This window comes from Hyperoodon ampullatus (genome assembly GCF_949752795.1).
Source record: "Hyperoodon ampullatus genome assembly, chromosome: 13".
Lineage (NCBI taxonomy): Eukaryota > Metazoa > Chordata > Mammalia > Artiodactyla > Ziphiidae > Hyperoodon > Hyperoodon ampullatus.
In genome coordinates, this window is record NC_136926.1 from 51,818,145 (window position 1) to 51,839,916 (window position 21,772).

Consider the following 21,772-nt stretch of genomic DNA (forward strand, 5'->3'; position numbering starts at 1 on the left):
ATAATCGAGGGGCAAGTGTCAGTAGAAAGGAAAGGTGCTTTATTCAGAAAAACTAGCAATCTGGGGAGAAAGTGGACTCATGTCCGGAGACCAGCTCTGAAGATTCTGCTCGGCCATGACAATTTTTAAAGGGAAAAAGGGGAAGCAGTCTCAGTTAATCATTAAGGTAGGAGATCAGATTCTTCATCATTTTCCCATTGACTTCTGATCTTCATTTGGTACTGTCTTGCCCTCATGGTCCACCTGCAATTGGATGTTCTCTTGTCCCTGTTGTCCACCTGCAAATTTGCTAACAGGGAAGCTGTTATTCTTTAACTACTTAATTAGAGAGTCAGTCATTCTTTAACTACTTAATTCTTCATTCTTACTCCTTTTAATCCAGGAAAGGAATCAACCGGTTAAGCAAGGCATTGTGTACATTCAGTAGAGCAGAAGTCCGGAGTTAGGTTAAATGTTACCTAGTGATCTCATTTTTACAATTAAGGTCTGTCTGAGGAAAACAGAAATGAACAAACAGAAAAGGGGCAAAAGAGCTGCTTACAAATCCCCACTATCAGACATCATTACATTTCTATGGGAATAGGAGTGAAGATCCATCTTCTGTAACTGCTTCATGCTGAGAGAAGGTGTCGAGATCTTAGAGTGAAAGATGTCGACATGGGTCTGTAGCATCTCTTTGCTGACAATTTTAGTTGCCCGCTCACATATATGGGCAGAGCAAGCTACAGTTATTCCTATGCCCACAAAGGTATAGATTATTACAAGCAATAGCATTAATCCCATTCTTTCATCAGACACAGAGTCTGTGACTTTCTTGCGCTAATCATTAACTGCTCAAGCCTTTTCTTTTGTGACTCTGGGAGGCCTGGGAGACTTCAGCTTTTCTACAAATAAGAGGCAGCCTTTGTACTTGGCGGGGGGATGGTGGGCCCACAGGGTTCTGCTTGGCCCAAGCAGCGGTAAAAGAACCTCCCCTCCCATTTGCCCAGAGAAGCCTCAAGAGAAAGACTCCCCCTCCCACTCAGGGAGCCTATCTGGGTGCCTGGCTGACTTCACCAGGACCTTCATTCTCAAAGGCATCACACAGGATGAGTTTCTCCCTCTGTGCCTTTGTAGAGGAAGCTCATCCTATGAGTGGAGGCCGAGGCTGAGGCATGGCCAGCTGTGCTGGCCCAGGAGAATCTTGGGTTTTCCTGGGCTCCTTCACATGTGGGAATTCCACAGGGATTTGGGGTGCCTTCGGAAAGATCAGATGGCGTCATGGCTGGGTCTGGCTGTCTCTTTTTTAAGGGATGTGTGAAAGAATTGAGCCTTCTGTGAGAAGATTTTGGGTTCTTGTTTTTGACATCCAGGTCTCCGAATTTCATTCTCCCCTCTGTTGGAAGTCAGTCTACCCAGTGGTTAAGTGGGTGGGTTCAGATTTGGACTGCCTCTTGCTGACTCTGGGAGCTTGGGTCAGTTAATGTAAGCTCCCCAAGTCTCCGTAAAATGGGGGTAACAATCTTCCCTGCTGATAGGTTTTTACGAGGATTAAATGAGTTACAATACACAGCCCCTAAGCACTGAGCTGGTGTGAGCAAGTGCTCTATTGCACTGTGGTCAGGCCAGTTTCTCACCCTCCCTGGATGCAGCACTCATCCTGCCCCAGCAGCCAACTCCTTCACCTGGCTGGGCACTGGCCAAGCCTGTGTGGGATTCCAAAGGTCTCAGGGTGAGAGGAGATGAAGTTGTGATGAGAAATTAGTATGAAGGGTAAGCGTGGCCAAAACAGCCTCTTCCACCCACATGCTCTTCTAGGTGGGGTCCCTGTCTCTTCCCCTTAGAATCTTGGCAGGTCTATGACTCACTCATAACCAACAGAATGCTATAGAAGGTGACACTGCTTGGCTTTGGAGGCTGGGTCAGAAAAGGCCATGCAGCATCAGCATTGCTCCCTGGGGCATTCACTTTTGGAGCCTCGAGTTACTGTGTAAGGAGTTTTACACTGAGCGGCCATGCTGTGAGGAAGCCAAAAGCAGGCATAATGGTGACTGTCTTCTTTGAGCCCTTCTGGCTTGGAGGCCAGACACATACATAAGAAACTGTGTCTCCAGGTGATTCCAACCCCAGATGTCATGTCACTCCCAGCCTTCTAGTCTTCCCAGCTCAGACAAGCCACCTCCTCTGGGGCCTTTCTGAATTCCTGACCCCCCTGTAGCCATGAGCACAATAAAATGGTTATTGTTTTAGGTCGCCAAGTTTGGGTGGCTTGTTTTGTGGCTGTGGTAGCTGGAATAGTGAATACGGGGTGGGTGGGGGAGACTTCTCATTCAGCTTGGCGGGAGTTGGGGTCGGGGAGTGAGGGGCTTTCCTAGGAGCTGCCCCTTGAATGGAGACCACCTGATACTGGAGGTGGGGTAGGCCAGACCCAGTGGTGCCACCAGGTCTCACCTCAGAGAGCAGGGAACTCCTGGATTTCACCAGCAGAGGTGGCTTCTTTTCACTCTGACCGTCCAGGGGAGACGGCTAAAGGGAAGACAGTGTGGTCCCCATAAGGGTGTGTGGGAGGTAACACCGCTGTGCTTGCCTAGCGGGGAGGCCAGGCTGACCACGTGGTGACCTGTGTCTGTGTCCCCCACCTGTACTTCCCAGGGAGAAAAGTTTCAAAGGCTTCTCTGACTGGGCAAGATGTGTTTGTTTCCTTGAATGCATTTAGGGCACTCCCCCAAGTTTAACCTGAGTCACCAGGGCTGAGGACCCTCACTGGGCCCCCAGGTCCTTGGGGGAATGGAGCCCTGGACCCACAAACAGAGGAGCTGGGATAAACATCCCTCGTGCCAGCTCACCTTTGAGCCTTGTGACTACAAATCACCTGTCTAGCTTCCAGGGGACAGGAAAGAGCCTTGGAACTTCTGGATTGAATAGCAGTTAGTTCTGTGCTTCAACCCAAAGTTGGAGACATTATGAAAACAAATCGATAACACACAGTGTCAACACAGTAATGTTTGCAGCCTGGGCTGGGAGCTGAGACAGAGCTGCTCTGACTGGTAGCTCTGCTAAGTCCTGCTCTGGGAATCTACCCGGTAGCAGAGGATGCCAAGGAGCTGCCCCACGTCCCAGCCGCCCTCAGATTTTATTTTTGTGAATCTCCCTTGAAACATGTGGGCTCTTTTTTCAAAGATTAATTTATTAAAAAAAATTTTAAACAATTGAGATATAACTGATGTATAACATTGTATTAGTTTTAGGTGTACAGTGCAGTGATTCGATATATATGTATATTGTGAAATGATTACTACAGGTTTAGTTAACACCCATCGCCACACATAGTTACAAATTTTTTGTCTTGTGATGACAACTTTCAGGACTTACTCTCTCAGCAACTTTTACATGTGCGATACAGTGTTGTTAACTATAGTCACCATGCTGTACATTACATCCCCAGGACTTATTTATCTTATAACTAGAAGTTTGTATCTTTTGACCACCTTCATGACCCCCATCCCTTGCCTCTGGCAGTCACCAGTCTGCTCTCAGTATCTATGAATTTTGATTTGATTCCACATGTAGGTGAGATCATACAGTATTTGTCTTTGTCTGACTTATTTCTTAGCAGTTTTCATTATGACTTAGCATATTTCATTATGACTTAGCATAATGCCCTCAAGGTCCATCCATGTAGTCACAGATGGCAGGATTTCCTTTTTTATAGCTGAATAATAATATTTATAAATCACATATTTTTTATCCATTCATCCTTTGATGGATACTTAAGTTGTTTCCATGTCTTGGCTAGTGCAAATACTGTAATGAACATGGGGGTGCAGATATCTTTTCAAGACAGTGATTTCATTTCCTTCGGATAAATACCCAGAGGTAGAATTGCTGGATCAAAGTTCCAGCAATTCGTTCTATTTAAAATTTTTTAAGGAACCTCCATACTGTTTTCCATAGTTCCTCACCAGTTTACATTCCCACCAGCAGTGCACGAGGGTTCCCTTTTCTCCACATTCTCTCCACCTCCTGTTATTTGTTGTCTTTCTGATAATAGCTGTTCTAACAGGTGTGATATTAGATGCTAGCTATTAGATATTTGAGAGCTGATGTCATTGCAGTTTTGATTTACATTTTCCTAACAATTAGTGATATTGAGTACCTTTTCATGTACCTGTTGGGCATTTGTATGTCTTCTTTGGAAAAATGTCTGCTCACTTAAGAAATCAGATTGTTTGTTTTACATGTGAGCTCTTAACTTGGAGTTTGGTGTGAATTTGATATCTTTCACTTTTCTCAGGCATATGTTTATAACCCAACTGGATAAGATTTAATTATCAGTAACATTTTATAAAATGTGTTTAGTAAACCCACGATAGATCATGGCACTTTAGAGCAAAATTCCAAGCTCATATTTTCATTTTACTGTTAAGAAAGAGAGGTCCAAGTATGGATCTGAAACTCCTTCCCAGGCAATCAGAGTAAAACTGGACACTCCTAACACTGGTTCCATGTCATATATTAAACCCGCAGGTGGATAAAATGGCCAGTCTTCACAACATCCACGTACGAACCGGCTGCTTCTGTAACACTGGGGCCTGCCAGAGGCACCTGGGGATAAGTGATGAGATGGTCAAGAAGCATCTTCAGGTTGGTACTGGACTGTGTGGTCCAAACGCTGGCCAGCAAACCCCAATGGTGGTGCCTCTAACTTCATTAGAGGCTGGTCGTGTGTCTGGGGTCGGGGCTGGATCTGCGAGCTCATTTCTCTGAGCCCACCCTGTGAATGTGTAAAGAAAAAGGGGTCAATAAAAATAGAAAACAGTTCAAGATAGTATCTCTCTGGCAGTCATTTTTTAGTTTGAGGGCAAATATTTAGAGGCAGAAGAGGGTTTTGGTTTTTTTTTGTTTGTTTGTTTTTCCAGAAGAGGGCTTTTAACAGGGGGTAAGCAAATGTGAAAATGTGCTTGTACATGCAGAGGGCCCTTAGCTAGTTCGGTCCTGCCAGAGTGAAATCTCCAAGCAGGAGGTAGCTCATGTCTGGGTTGGGTGGGGAGAGGAACTCTTCTACGGGGCATTTGGCATTTCTTGGGTCCCCTCTCTTCCTGTCTCTCCTCTGGGCTGAGGTTTGTCAGTTCAAGGTACAGCCTGTTTTGAACCATTTCATAAGAATGGGTTGAGTGGAAAAGAGCCCTTATTTATATCAGAATAGTTTCTAACTTAAGTTTCTTTTGGTTGCCACTAAATATTGAATATATTAAATCCCAACCAACTGTGAACAATGTTTTATTTTAAAAGGAGGGGGGTACTTCCCTGGTGGTCCAGTGATAAAGAATCCACCTTACAATGCAGGGGACGAAGGTTCCTGGTCAGGAAACTAAGATCCCACACGCTGCGGGGCAACTAAGCCCGCACACCACAACTACTGAGCTCGCGCGCCTCAACTAGAGCCCACGCGCTCTGGAGCCCACGCACAACAACTAGAGAGAGAAAACCCGCATGCCACAACTAGAGAGAAGCCCACGCACCACAATGAAATATCCTGCATGCCTCAATGAAGATCCTGCGTGCCACAACTAAGACCTGACGCAGCCAAAAAAAAAAAAAAAAAAAGAGAGAGAAGGGGGAATTCCCTGGCAGTCCAGTGGTTAAGTCTTGGTGCTTCCACTGCACGTGGCGTGGGTTTGATGCCTGGTCAGGGAACTAAGATCCCTCACGCCACATGGTGTGGTTAAAAAATAATAAAATAAAATAAAATAAAATAAAATAAATAGAAAGAGAGAGAAGGAGTCTCAGAACACAAACAAATGCAGTTCCAGATGTAATATTGATCCTGTGGAATGCCGTGGCCTCATCTCCTTGGGTGACTGACTTGGGTTCAGCTCTGGGGGAGGTAAGCAGCTGGAGCAGCGACCAACACCAGGCTGCCAGGCTTGGAGAGGCTTGGGGACGTCTTGCCTTTCTTTCACCACCTCCCGACCGGACACTCATGCTGCCTTTGGCTTTCATCCTGGCCTTGGGCCGGTTATTCATAGGGGCAGCACCTCTGTCTTGCCCTCTTGTCAAAGGGCAGCTGTCAGGGATGCAAACCTCCCTTTGGTTCTGAGAGAGGCTAAAAGACATGGCCAGCAGGTGTTCCTCTCACTCAAGCCCTAGGTAGACCAAGGAGCTGACCCATCTGTGCTTCTGAAACTTTGGTCTGTCTTTTGATACCTCTGTGGGTGGGCACTGTGTGTGTGTTTCTGGTAAATGCTTTCCATGAATGATTTCTTTTAAACTTAAAAAAAATTTTATTTATTTTTATTGAAGTATAGTTGATTTACAATGTTGTATCTTTTAGACTTTTTAGTGGCCCCCTGAGATTGGTATAGATCCCAATTCACAGTTGAGCAAAGAGAGACATCCAGAGAGTGAGTCCCTGTGCTTCTGGAACTATGCCTCAGGCACACGGCTCCTATTAGTGTTGTAGTTCTTTTTTCCTGGGTTAATTTTATCTTATAAAATTAACAAAACTTGTTTTACAAAATGGTTTCCACTTTATCCACGAGTAATGAGTCACTCTGGCTGACTTATTTCTTTATTCTAGGCTGGTCATGTCTGCGGTGACGATGTGGACCTCATAGATGGGCAGCCGACGGGATCTGTGAGGATTTCGTTTGGATACATGTCTACGCTTGAGGATGCCCAGGCCTTTCTCAGGTTCATCATAGCAACCCGACTGCGCCCGTCTCATGGCCAGCCTCTCCCTCTGGCCACGCCTGGGGAGGCTGGAGCCCTGCCAGCAGAGAATGAGGCTCAGAACGCTGTGCCTGCCACCAGGGCCAGACGTAGTCCTTCACCTCAGGAAGATGCTTCCCCAGACTCCAGGGTTTGGGACAACTCACCCACCACTGCGGCTGCTGTGAGTTTGCGCCCACCTCTGCTGGAGACCACCAGAACCCAGCAGACCCCTTCAGAGAAAGCTGCAGGCATCTCGGATGGGGGCCTTGGGTCACACATCGTCACCAACCTTTTCCTCTACCCAATCAAATCCTGTGCCGCATTTGAGGTAAGGGCTTTAGTGGCAGCTAAAGAGATGGCTTCTTTTTTATTTACTTTATAATGTTGTTTGATAAAGCAAAGAAGAAAGTTCAGGAAGTGAAGGAAAGCATGCAGAAAATCAAAATCATAGTAGCCACTCTCATTCTGCCTTTCTTGGTTTGGGCTGACTTTTTTTTTTTTTTTTTTTTTTTTTTTTGCTTTATCACAAATTTAATCAGTTATATGTATACATATGTTCCCATATCCCCTCCCTTTTGCGTCTCCCTCCCACCCTCCCTATCCCACCCCTCCAGGCGGTCACAAAGCACCGAGCTGATCTCCCTGTGCTATGCGGCTGCTTCCCACTAGCTATCTACCTTACGTTTGGTAGTGTATATATGTCCATGCCGCTCTTTCACTTTGTCACAGCTTACCCTTCCCCCTCCCCATATCCTCAAGTCCATTCTCTAGTAGGTCTGTGTCTTTATTCCTGTCTTACCCCTATGTTCTTCATGACCTTTTTTTTTCTTAAATTCCATATATATGTGTCAGCATACAGTATTTGTCTTTCTCTTTCTGATTTACTTCACTCTGTATGACAGACTCTAGGTCCATCCACCTCATTACAAATAGTTCAATTTCATTTCTTTTTATGGCTGAGTAATATTCCATTGTATGTATGTGCCACATCTTCTTTACCCATTCATCCAATGATGGACACTTAGGTTGTTTCCATCTCCGGGCTATTGTAAATAGGGCTGCTATGAACATTTTGGTACATGTCTCTTTTTGAATTATGGTTTTCTCAGGGTATATGCCCAGTAGTGGGATTGCAGGGTCATATGGTAGTTCTATTTGTAGTTTTTTAAGGAACCTCCATACCGTTCTCCATAGTGGCTGTACCAATTCACATTCCCACCAGCAGTGCAAGAGTGTTCCCTTTTTTCCACACCCTCTCCAGCATTTATTGTTTCTAGATTTTTTGATGATGGCCATTCTGACTGGTGTGAGATGATATCTCATTGTAGTTTTGATTTGCATTTCTCTAATTAGTAAAGATGTTGAGCATCCTTTCATGTGTTTGTTGGCAGTCTGTATATCTTCTGTGGAGAAATGTCTATTTAGGTCTTCTGCCCATTTTTGGATTGGGTTGTTTGTTTTTTTGTTATTGAGCTGCATGAGCTGCTTATAAATTTTGGAGATTAATCCTTTGTCAGTTGCTTCATTTGCAAATATTTTCTCCCATTCTGAGGGTTGTCTTTTGGTCTTGTTTATGGTTTCCTTTGCTGTGCAAAAGCTTTTAAGTTTCATTAGGTCCCATGTGTTTATTTTTGTCTTTATTTCCATTTCTCTAGGAGGTGGGTCAAAAAGGATCTTGCTGTGATTTATGTCATAGAGTGTTCTGCCTATGTTGTCCTCTAAGAGTTTGATAGTGTCTGGCCTTACATTTAGGTCTTTAATCCATTTTGAGCTTATTTTTGTGTATGGTGTTAGGGAGTGATCGAATCTCATACTTTTACATGTCCCTGTCCAGTTTTCCCAACACCACTTATTGAAGAGACTGTCCTTTCTCCACTGTACATTCCTGCCTCCTTTATCAAAGATAAGGTGACCATATGTCCGTGGGTTTATCTCTGGGCTTTCTATCCTGTTCCATTGATCTATCTTTCTGTTTCTGTGCCAGTACCATACTGTCTTGATTACTGCAGCTTTGTAGTATAGTCTGAAGTCAGGGAGCCTGATTCCTCCAGCTCCATTTTTCGTTCTCAAGATTGCTTTGGCTATTCGGGGTCTTTTGTGTTTCCATACAAATTGTGAAATTTTTTGTTCTAGTTCTGTGAAAAATGCCAGTGGTATTTTGATAGGGATTGCATTGAATCTGTAGATTGCTTTGGGTAGTAGAGTCATTTTCACAATGTTGATTCTTCCAATCCAAGAACATGGTACATCTCTCCATCTATTTGTATCATCTTTAATTTCTTTCATCAGTGTCTTATAATTTTCTGCATACAGGTCTTTTGTCTCCTTAGGTAGGTTTATTCCTAGATATTTTATTCTTTTTGTTGCAATGGTAAATGGGAGTGTTTCCTTGATTTCACTTTCAGATTTTTCATCATTAGTATATAGGAATGCCAGAGATTTCTGTGCATTAATTTTGTATCCTGCAACTTTACCAAATTCATTGATTAGCTCTAGTAGTTTTCTGGTAGCATCTTTAGGATTCTCTATGTATAGTATCATGTCATCTGCAAACAGTGACAGCTTTACTTCTTCTTTTCCAATTTGGATTCCTTTTATTTGCTTTTCTTCTCTGATTGCTGTGGCTAAAACTTCCAAAACTATGTTGAATAAGAGTGGTGAGAGTGGGCAACCTTGTCTTGTTCCTGATCTTAGTGGAAATGGTTTCAGTTTTTCACCATTGAGGACGATGCTGGCTGTGGGTTTGTCATATATGGCCTTTATTATGTTGAGGAAAGTTCCCTCTATGCCTACTTTCTGCAGGGTTTTTATCATGAATGGGTGTTGAATTTTGTCGAAAGCTTTCTCTGCATCTATTGAGATGATCATATGGTTTTTCTCCTTCAATTTGTTAATATGGTGTATCACGTTGATTGATTTGCGTATATTGAAGAATCCTTGCATTCCTGGGATAAACCCCACTTGATCATGGTGTATGATCCTTTTAATGTGCTGTTGGATTCTGTTTGCTAGTATTTTGTTGAGGATTTTTGCATCTATGTTCATCAGTGATATTGGCCTGTAGTTTTCTTTCTTTGTGACATCCTTGTCTGGTTTTGGTATCAAGGTGATGGTGGCCTCGTAGAATGAGTTTGGGAGTGTTCCTCCCTCTGCTATATTTTGGAAGAGTTTGAGAAGGATAGGCGTTAGCTCTTCTCTAAATGCTTGATAGAATTCGCCTGTGAAGCCATCTGGTCCTGGGCTTTTGTTTGTTGGAAGATTTTTTATCACAGTTTCAATTTCAGTGCTTGTGATTGGTCTGTTCATATGTTCTATTTCTTCCTGATTCAGTCTTGGCAGGTTGTGCATTTCTAAGAATTTGTCCATTTCTTCCAGGTTGTCCATTTTATTGGCATAGAGTTGCTTATAGTAATCTCTCACGATCTTTTGTATTTCTGCAGTGTCAGTTGTTACTTCTCCTTTTTCATTTCTAATTCTATTGATTTGAGTCTTCTCCCTTTTTTTCTTGATGAGTCTGGCTAATGGTTTATCAATTTTGTTTATCTTCTCAAAGAACCAGCTTTTAGTTTTATTGATCTTTGCTATTGTTTCCTTCATTTCTTTTTCATTTATTTCTGATCTGATTTTTATGATTTCTTTCCTTCTGCTAACTTTGGGATGTTTTTGTTCTTCTTTCTCTAATTGCTTTAGGTGCAAGGTTAGGTTGTTTAGTCGAGATATTTCCTGTTTCTTAAGGTGGGATTGTATTGCTATAAACTTCCCTCTTAGAACTGCTTTTGCTGCATCCCATAGGTTTTGGGTCGTCGTGTCTCCATTGTCATTTGTTTCTAGGTATTTTTTTATTTCCTCTTTGATTTCTTCAGTGATCACTTCGTTATTAAGTAATGTATTGTTTAGCCTCCATGTGTTTGTATTTTTTATAGCTCTTTTCCTGTAATTGATATCTAGTCTCATAGCATTGTGGTCGGAAAAGATACTTGATACAATTTCAATTTTCTTAAATTTACCAAGGCTTGATTTGTGACCCAAGATATGATCTATCCTGGAGAATGTTCCATGAGCACTTGAGAAAAATGTGTATTCTGTTGTTTTTGGATGGAATGTCCTATAAATATCAATTAAGTCCATCTTGTTTAATGTATCATTTAAAGCTTGTGTTTCCTTATTTATTTTCATTTTGGATGATCTGTCCATTGGTGAAAGTGGGGTGTTAAAGTCCCCTACTATGATTGTGTTACTGTCGATTTCTCCTTTTATGGCTGTTAGTGTTTGCCTTATGTATTGAGGTGCTCCTATGTTGGGTGCATAAATATTTACAATTGTTATATCTTCTTCTTGGATCGATCCCTTGATCATTATGTAGTGTCCTTCTTTGTCTCTTCTAGTAGTCTTTATTTTAAAGTCTATTTTGTCTGATATGAGAATTGCTACTCCAGCTTTCTTTTGGTTTCCATTTGCATGGAATATCTTTTTCCATCCCCTTACTTTCAGTCTGTATGTGTCTCTAGGTCTGAAGTGGGTCTCTTGTAGACAGCATATATATGGGTCTTGTTTTTGTATCCATTCAGCCAATCTGTGTCTTTTGGTGGGAGCGTTTAGTCCATTTACATTTAAGGTAATTATCGATATGTATGTTCCTATTCCCATTTTCTTAATTGTTTTGGGTTCGTTATTGTAGGTCTTTTCCTTCTGTTGTGTTTCTTGCCTAGAGAAGTTCCTTTAGCATTTGTTGTAAAGCTGGTTTGGTGGTGCTGAACTCTCTCAGCTTTTGCTTGTCTGTAAACGTTTTAATTTCTCCATCAAATCTGAATGAGATCCTTGCTGGGTAGAGTAATCTTGGTTGCAGGTTTCTCTCCTTCATCACTTTAATTATGTCCTGCCACTCCCTTCTGGCTTGTAGAGTTTCTGCTGAGAGATCAGCTGTTATCCTGATGGGGATTCCCTTGTGTGTTATTTGTTGTTTTTGCCTTGCTGCTTTTAATATGATTTCTTTGTGTTTAATTTTTGACAGTTTGATTAATATGTGTCTTGGCGTATTTCTTCTTGGATTTATTCTGTATGGGACTCTCTGTGCCTCCTGGACTTGATTAACTATTTCCTTTCCCATATTAGGGAAGTTTTCAACTATAATCTCTTCAAATATTTTCTCAGTCCCTTTCTTTTTCTCTTCTTCTTCTGGAACCCCTATAATTCGAATGTTGGTGCGTTTAATGTTGTCCCAGAGGTCTCTGATATTGTCCTCTGTTCTTTTCATTCTTTTCTCTTTATTTTGCTCTGCATTAGTTATTTCCACTATTTTATCTTCCACCTCACTTATCCGTTCTTCTGCCTCAGTTATTCTGCTATTGATCCCATCTAGAGTATTTTTCATTTCATTTATTGTGTTTTTAATCGATGCTTGATTCATCTTTAGTTCTACTAGGTCCTTGTTAACTGTTTCTTGCATTTTGTCTATTCTATTTCCAAGATTTTGGATCATCTTTACTATCATTATTCTGAATTCTTTTTCAGATAGACTGCCTATTACCTCTTCATTTGTTAGGTCTGGTGGGTTTTTATCTTGCTCCTTCTCCTGCTGTGTGTTTTTCTGTCTTCTCATTTTGCTTATGTTACTGTGTTTGGGGTCTCCTTTTTGCAGGCTGCAGGTTCGTAGTTCCTGTTGTTTTTGGTGTCTGTCCCCAGTGGCTAAGGTTGGTTTAGTGGGTTGTGTAGGTTTCCTGGTCGAGGGGACTAGTGCCTGTGTTCTGGTGGATGAGGCTGGATCTTGTCTTTCTGGTGGGCAGGTCCACGTCTGGTGGTGTGTTTTGGGGTGTCTGCAGACTTTTTATGATTTTAGGCCACCTCTCTGCTAATGGGTGGCGTTGTGTTCCTGTCTTGCTAGTTGTTTGGCATAGGGTGTCCAGCACTGTAGCTTGCTGGTCGTTGAGTGAAGCTGGGTGCTGGTGTTGAGATGGAGATCTCTGGAAGATTTTCGCCGTTTGATATTATGTGGAGCTGGGAGGTCTCTTGTGGACCAGTGTCCTGAAGTTGGCTCTCCCACCTCAGAGGCACAGTACTGACTCCTGGCTCCTCAATTTGGGATGATTTGTTGTCTATTCATGTATTCCACAGATGCAGGGTACATCAAGTTGATTGTGGAGCTTTAATCCGCTGCTTCTGAGGCTGCTGGGAGAGGTTTCCCTTTCTCTTCTTTGTTCTCACAGCTCCCGGGTCTCAGCTTTGGATTTGGCCCCGCCTCTGCGTGTAGGTCGCCGGAGGGCGTCTGTTCTTCACTCAGACAGGAAAGGGTTAAAGGAGCAGCCTCTTCGGGAACTCTGGCTCACTCAGGCCGGGCGGGAGGGAGGGGCACGGAGTGCGGGGCGAGCCTGCAGCGGCAGAGGTCGGCGTGACGTTGCACCAGCCCGAGGCGCGCCGTGCGTTCTCCCAGGGAAGCCGCCCCTGGATCCCGGGACCCCGGCAGTGGCGGGCTGCTCAGGCTCCCGGAAGGGCGGTGTGGACAGTGACCTGCGCTCGCACACGGGCTTCTTGGCGGCGGCAGCAGCAGCCCCAGCGTCCCACGCCCGTCACTGGGCTCCGCGCTTTCAGTCGCGACTCGCGCCCGTCTGTGGAGCCCCTTTAAGCAGCGCTCTTAATCCCCTCTCCTCGCGCAGCAGGAAACCAAGAGGGAAGAACGAGTCTCTTGCCTCTTCGGCAGCTCCAGAGTTTTCCCGGACTCCCTCCCGGCTAGCTGTGGCACATTAGCCCCCTTCAGGCTGAGTTCTCGCCGCCAGCCCCAGTCCTCTCCCTGCGCTCTGACCGAAGCCCGAGCCTCAGCTTCCAGCGCCGCCCGCCCCGGCGGGCGAGCAGACAAGCCTCTCGGGCTGGTGAGTGCCGCTCGGCACCGATCCTCTGTGCGGGAATCTCTCCGCTTTGCCCTACCCAGGTATGTGGGGAGTTTCTTGCCTTTTGGGAGGTCTGGGGTCTTCTGCCAGCGTTCAGTAGGTGTTCTGTAGGAGTTGTTCCACGTGTAGCTGTATTTCTGGTGTATCCGTGAGGAGGAAGGTGATCTCCGCGTCTTACTCTTCCGCCATCTTACCCGGAAGTCCTGGGCTGACTTTTGACCATGGCTCTGCTTATGGGGACCCCTGAGAGGATCCTGTTTCTGGGTGTGACCACCTAGTTACTGTTGATAGTTAAGGATGTCACTTTCACTGAATGTGTGTGTGCTGGCTCCCTGCTGAAGCATCGTACGTGCTTTGTTTCATTTGATCCTCAAAACAATAACATGAGGTGCTGGGTAATATCATCCCCATTTTATAGATATGGAGCCCGGGGGCTATTGAGGTTAAGCACTTTGCCCAGGTCATGACCCCCTAATAAATGATAGAGCAAGGATTTGAATCCAGGTCTGCTGACTCCTTGGGTCCCTGCTCTCATGCGTCTGTTCCGCTCAGCTCTCCCCGTGGAGGTGAACTACATAATGTCTGTAAACATGCTGGCCTGGTAGTCACTGGAGCTGGGAGCTAGAGACCAAGTCCCAGGGACACACGTAGATCATAGAAAGACAGCCTCATAGAAAGTTCCCAGCCTCCTGAGCCTCTGAGGAGGTCCCAGCCTCCTGAGCCTCTGGGATGACAGGCTCCCTGGCTCCTGGTCGGACATACCATGGTCAAGGCTGTTTGTCGCCTGCATTTCGGGCTGGCCACACAGGAGCCTGTCCTCCAATCTGAGACCATAAATAAACAAGTTCACTTCCACTCCTGAACGGAGGCAGGTGAGGAGTATCAGGACTCTATTTTCACAGATGAGTCATATCCCATAGAAGAGCCGCATTGCACAGATAGCCTAGCGGGAATTAGTGTTCCATTTTACAGACAAGGACACTGAAACTCAGTAGGTTTCCTTTTTTGCTAAAGGTCTTCTATCCATCTGCTCTTTCAGAAACTATACACTGAACACCTGCTACCTGCTGGGCCCTGGACCTGCACTTGCTGTGCAGTGAGGAGCAAAATGGAAATGGTTCCTTCTCTCAGGGTGTGCAGTACCTCAGAAGGGAAACAGACACTTTACGACACACACACACATACCTATGTATCTATCTATCTATCATCTATCCATCCATCTCCATCATCTATCCATAGGCCATGGTTTCGCACTAATGCCTCCAATTCCAATCCAACACCACAAAGTTTATTTAGCCGTCCCCCCTTCTGCACTTGTAAATCCTGTGAGAACCCTGGCTCCCACTGTCCTCAATGAATACTTATTTGCCCAACTCCTTCCGTAACCCAAAGCCCAGCTGCACCAGCTGAAAGCTCACCTCTCATATATCAACACAGACACACTGGCTGAAAACTTGGCCCAGACAAAGAAGAAGAAGGAGGGAGGAAGCCAGTAAATGATAGACATGTTCCAACAGATGGGTGTGTAGAACTGTGAAGGGTCTGAGAAACAGCCCACCACAGTTTCATGGATGCTGACAGAAGACATGAGATTCCTGGGTCAGAGATAAAGGACTTACTCACAACCCAGCACGCAGCATGAGCTTCACGGTGTGTTGCTTCTCTTTGTCCCCCAGGTCCCAAGACAGGGTCCAGAGGGGCCCAGGTGGATGCTGTGCTCATGTCAGGAAACCTGACTCTTTCATAATAGGATGCCAGCCAACCTGTGTAGTCTTCGATCAGGGAGAAGCCATTACCTTTATAATATTGGACTGTGAGCAAACCTGCCCTCTGCTCCAGAGGGTTGTAGAGCTGTTCACTATACAAACATCCTTGAAAAGGTAGTCTGGAACAAAAGGGCAGTTAGTGCTTCTGCTTGTTGAAACAGGCATGCAGAAATGAGAAATCCATGGAGAAATGCCTCCCAATAATAGACTGTCTTCTAAAAAGTTATTTGTAATTCAAAACATGTTCTCCTATAGAAATAATGATTTAATGGTGGTTTCTGGGCCTAGCTACCATTATATAGACTATAGTATTCCTGAACTTGAGTGCTGTACTAGCAGAAGCGGCCATAGTCTTTGGGGAGAGGTCTGATACACAAGACAAGTGAAGGGCAGAGGTAAAGGGATTAACACCTGTGGATCATCTGATCTATTTCAGTTGCTTTACATTTTATATTTTGTTTTAATTTTCACTCAGTCCTATGAGAAATGATAATAACGTCCATTTTACACATGACAAAGCCACGGCTCAGGAAGGTTAGTTGTCCAAAGCTAATAACTAGCTGACGTGAGATTTAAGCCCAGGTTTGTCAGTCCTCAAAGTACCCTCCCCACTCCCACCCCACTGCACCACATTTCTGCGTCTTGGATGCAGGGCTTACCTTGCTTGAGGTTCAGTTTGCCTTGACACTGTTTCTTCTTGAGTTCTGCGCCCTCCCCCTGGGGCCCCCAGCTCCTCTCCTTCACTTTCCCTGATGCCTCAGTCTTCCCTCAGGTCCCTCCCAGCAGGACCCACCCCACAGTGCCCCTAGATTAAAAATTGCTTTCCTTTCTTCATTACCCCCAACTGAAGTTTTCAGATTCCTTTGAGAAGTTGATTTGAGTGCTCAGAGGAAAATGACGGGATGGAACTGATTCACAATTAGTGTGTGAATGTTGGTCTCTTAATCGTAATACTATTTCAAAGCCATTGCTTGAGCTACACCCTTCTTTAACAGACAGCTGGCTCCAGAAGAGCCCTCACAGATGGAACTACTGCACCTGCCACGCTGTAAGCAACTTGTGTAACTTGTGGACAAAACTCCTGCAAAGACCTGGTCCCATGTTATTGAAATTTCATTAGTTTTCCCCCAATGTTCTTTTTCTGTTCCAGATCCTATCCAGGACATCATATGACATTTAGTTCTTGTGTCTCCCTAGGCTCCTCTGGGCTGTACCAGTCTCTCAGACTTTCCTTGTTTTTATAACCTTGATACTTTGGGGGGTATCCATCAGGTATTTTTTAGAATATCCATCAGTTTGGGTTTGTCTGATGTCTTTCTGAGGATTAGACTGGGGTTATGGTTTGTTTTGGAAGTAGGACCACAGAAGTAAAGGGCTATTCTCATCGTATCATATTAGGGTACTGTCAGCATGACTTACCACTATTGACGTGAACCTGGAGCACCCGGTATTTGCCAGGTTTCTTCGCTGTAAAATTTCCCCTCCACTCTGTTCCCATGCTGTTCTCTTTGGAAGCAAGTCACTACGTGTAGCCCACACTTAAGGGGTAGGGAGTTATAGGGAGTTATGCTCCACCTTCTTGAGGAGGAAACACCTACATCAATTATTTGGGATTCTTCTGTATGAGGGATTTGACTTTTTCTATTTATTTATTTGGACTCATGGGTATTTATTTTATACTTTGGATTATAATTCAGTACTACATTATTATTATTATTACTATTCAATATTTTCCAGTTTTGGCCATTGGGAATGCTTTCAGTTGACTCCTGCGTCCCTTTGACATACCTCCATCATTTTGTTTTTTGAGCACTTCCTTACTTTTCTAGCACTACAGGGTGCTCCTGGCTCATCTTGTATATATTCTCTGACCCAGCCCTAGAATAAACCATTTCTCCAAGGAGTCCTGGTTCTTTTTATTGGAGAATGGTATTAAATGCAAGATCTGGGCACTGGGCATAATTTGTATTTTAATTTTGTAGAAATATGAAGAATTGAGGAAAACTTACACACTAAAGTGGATCAACTCAGGGACCATTCCAGTGTAGCCACAATTTGTGCAATAAGTCTGTAGTACCAGGATATATGCCTGTTCAGGCATCCACCACTGTGGAAGGACACACAGAAAGCAGGTGCAGTGGAGGTCTGTGGGGAGGGGAGTGGGACACAGGCTGGGGTGGAGACCTACTTTTCAAGTACACTCTTGTGCTCCCAGAATGTTGTACTGTGCACACACATTACCTACTTAAAAAGCAGGTTGAAGTGGAGAAGGGTGCAAACTGGATCTGGAGGGTGAATGGAAGGTATCTCAATCCCAAAGTCTCCTTTGCATTGTCTTCTTTGTTTTACTTCCTTCTCTTCATCCCTTTTTTCCTTCAAGAGTCTGTGCTGAGTTTCTGAAGTCCTCTGCTTTTGTACAGCCGCTGTGCAATAAATGCGAAGATGAGTTTTGAGGAGCCCTGGCTTAAAATACATTGACCTTTTTGTTTAGGTGACCAGGTGGCCTCTAGGAAATCAAGGGCTGCTGTACGACCGGAGCTGGATGGTTGTGAATCACAACGGTGTTTGCCTGAGTCAGAAGCAGGAACCCCGGCTCTGCCTGATCCAGCCCGTCATTGACCTGCAGCGAAGGATCATGGTCATCAAAGCCCAAGGTCTGGAAACTGGGTTCAGTTTTACAAAGCAGCTGTCAAGAGTAGCTTTTTTTCTCGTAGGAAAGTAAAGTCATGGCTTTTCCTTTACCAAATATTAAAATAATCCAAAAGGAAGTGAAATGATGTCTAGAAGAGACAATGGAAAGTTTGTTCCTTTTGTGTTTTTGGGATTTCTTTGGGGGCAGATTTTGGGGAAGAGGTAAAGATCTGATGGTCCAATCAGAAAGTAAAGAGATATAGATATTGAAATTATATGTTGTCCTTTTACTTACATTCCTTTTAATTCCTTCACTCATCATATGTTCTGCAAGCTTTGATTCTTCCTTGTGGATCTTTTTTTTTTTTTTTGGCAGCGCGGCTTGCGGGGTCTTAGTTCCCAGACCAGGATCGAACCTGGGTCCTCAGCAGTGAAAGCGTGGAGTCCTAACCACTGGACTGCCAGGGAATCCCCCCTTGTGGATTTTCATTATGAACTAACACATATAAATTCATAGGCCAGCTCTGTCCAGTGGACCCTTATGTGATGATGGAACTCTTCAACATCTACATTGTCCAGTTTGGTAGCCACCAGTCAGATGTGGCTACTGAGTGCATGAAATGTGACTAGCAGGACACTGGAACTATATTTTAATTTTATGTGATTCTAATTAATTTAAATTACCAAATGTGGCTAGTGGCTACAGTGTTGGACAGCACAAGTACAGAGAATACTATAACACGTACTTACAGCATCCAGTTTTCACACACCTTCACATTTGGCCACGTTTGCTTCACTTTCTCCTCCTCCTCTCCCTACTCCTCCCCAGTTCTCTTACCTCCCACTACCCCCTCCTTTCTCCCTTCTCTGCTACCTCCTCCTCCTCCTTCTTGTAAGACATAAAAACATTACAGATATAGCTGAAATTCCCTATGTACTTCTCCTTGGTCTCATTCCTTCTCCTTCCACACCCCACCTACCATGTATAGAATATTCCAATCTCCCTCCTAACTTATAGCTGTACTTTTGTGATATATCCCATTTCCATATATTCAATGATTATGTTTCTTGGCTGTAGGTGTTCTATTCTGTTCCAGTGGTTTATTCTTTCTTGAACCAATAAGCCAATGTTAATAACTATAGAATGAATTTTGATATCTGGTAGGGCATGTCCTTCTACCTCATGCTTCCAGATTGTCTTGGCTATTCTTGGCCTTTTGTTCCCTCTATGAATTTCAACACATGCACAGATTTGTGTAGTCACTTCCATCATCAAGGTACAAAACAGTTCCATCATCCCAGAAAACTCCCTCATGCTATCCCCTTATAGTCTCTCTTCTCCCCACCCTTAACACCTGGCAATCAGAGATCTGTTCTCTATCACTATAGTTTTATTTTTTTGAGAATGTTATATAAATAGAATATACAATATGTGACCTTCTGACATTGGCTCCTTTCACTTGGCATGATGCATTTAAGTCCCGTCTAAGTTACTACATGAATCGGTAGTTTATTCTTTTTTTTATTGTTGAGTAGTATTCCATTGCATGGATATACTAGGGTGTGTTCATCCATTCATCTGTTAAAGGACATTAGGATTGTTTCCAGTTTTGAGCAATTATGAATAGAGCTACTCTAAACATTCATGTGCAGGTTTTTGGTTGATCACAAGTTTTCATTTCTCTAGAATAAATACTAGGCGTTGATTGCTGAGTCATATGGTAAGGATATGTTTACCTTTAAAAGAAACTGCCAAACCATTTTCTAGAATGACCGTGTCATTTTTCATTCCCACCAGCAATGTATGAGAGTTCCAGTTGTTCCACATTCTGTCAGCTTTTGGTATTGTCAGTATTTTTTGTTTTATTTCTTTTAATAGGTGTGTAATGGCATCTCATCATGATTTTTTTTGGCCGTACCATGTGGCTTGCAGGATCTCAGTTCCTGGACCAGGGATTGAACCCAGGCCACAACAGTCAAAGCCTGGAATCCTAACTACTAGGCCACCAGGGAACTCCTATCTCGTCATGATTTTAATTTTCATTTCCCTACTGGCTAATGATGTTAAGCATCTTTTTATGTCCTTACTTGTTCTCTTTATATTCATTTTGACCCATGGATTACAGAAGTGTGTTAATTTCTATATATTTGGAGATGTTTCTGTTTTCATTCTGTTATTGATTCTCAGTTTAATTCCATAAACTCTCCAAAAGAGAGAACATACTTTATAGATTTTAAATTAAATTTGTTAAGGTTTGGTTTATGACCAAGGATATGATTTATTGCCGTGAGTGTTCCATATACACTTGAAAAGAATGTGTATCCTGTTGTTGGGTGGAGTGTTCTATAGATGTAAGTTCTATACCAGTTGGTTGATGGTATTGCTGTTTTTCTCTATACTTGCTGAATTTTTATGTACTTGCTACCAGTTCTGTTGATTACTGAAAGAAGAGTGTTGAAGTCCCCAACTGTAATTGTGGATTTGTCTATTTTTCCCTTAGTTCTCTTAGTTTTTGCTTCACTTAGTATTATTATGTCTCCTTGGTGAATTGTTCCCTAAGTAATGCTCCTCTTTATACATGGTCATTTTCTTTGTTCCAAAGTGTGAAGTGTGAAATTCTTTGTCTGATATGAATATAGCCATTCGGCTCTCTTTTGGTTAGTGTTTACATGGTGTATCATTTTCCACCTTTATATTTATTTCTTCTAGCTTTATCGATATTTATGTAACATCCCATAAAATGTATTCATTTAAAGTGTACCATTCAATGATACGTTTGGTATATTCACAAAGTTGTACAACCATCACCACAATCAATTTTAGAACATTTTCATCGCCCTCAAAGAGAAACCCCATACACATTAGCAGTCACTCCCCATTCCCAACCTTATCCCCGGCTTCTGGCAACCACTAATCTACTATCTGTTTCTATGGAGTTGCCTATTCTGGATGTTTCATATAAATGGAAACAATATATGACTGGCTTCTTTCACTTAGTGTAATGTTTTTAAGGGTCATCCATATTGTTGAATAATATTCCATTGTATAGATATACCATATTTTTTTATCCATTCATCAGTTGATGGATATTTGGATTGTTTCCATTTGTGGTTATTATGAATAATGCTGCTGTGAACATTTATGTATAAATTTTTGTGTGGACATATGTTTTCAATTCTGTTGGATATATACCTAGGAGTGCAATTGCTGGGTCATATGATAACTCTGTGTTTAGCATTTCCAAAGTGACTCCATCACCATTTTACATTTCCACCAGCAACATATGAAGCTTCCAATTTCTCCACATCTTCCCCAACACTTGTTATTTTCTGTTGTTTTTTTTTTTAATAGGAATCCTAATGGGTGTGTAGCAGTACCTCACATGGTTTTGACTTGGCATTTCCCTAATGACTAATGATACTGACCATCTTTTTATGTGTTTATTGTCCATGTGTATATCTTCTTCAGAAAAATATCTATTTAAATTCTTTGCTTACTTATTTTTTAATTATTGAGTTGTAAGAATTCTTTATATATTTGAATATAAGTCACTTTTTAGATCATATTTGCAAATATTTTCTCCCATTGTGTAGACTTCCTTTTCATTTTCTTTATGGCTCCATTTTACATTTAATCTGCCTATATCATATTTGAAGTGAGTTTCTTGTATCCAGCATACAGTTGTCTCATGCTTTTTATCCATTCTGACATTCTCTATTATTTTCATTGGGATTTTGATTGCAAAATTACATATTTTGTAATCATATTTTGATTGTAATATCATAAATTAATTTCAGAAT

General features: G+C 42.9%; 1 protein-coding gene across 1 annotated transcript in view; it reads left to right on the forward strand.

The window, feature by feature from the left end:
* The window catches only part of MOCOS (molybdenum cofactor sulfurase), a gene marked incomplete at its 5' end in the record, with an annotated part of 61,777 nt that overhangs the window by 13,784 nt on the left and 26,221 nt on the right, over positions 1-21,772 (forward strand). The window contains 3 exons of the mRNA XM_079717380.1: positions 4,507-4,623; positions 6,560-7,021; positions 17,832-17,994. Coding sequence (XP_079573506.1) covers positions 4,507-4,623; positions 6,560-7,021; positions 17,832-17,994 — 742 coding nt within the window. The remainder of the gene's footprint in view (positions 1-4,506; positions 4,624-6,559; positions 7,022-17,831; positions 17,995-21,772) is intronic.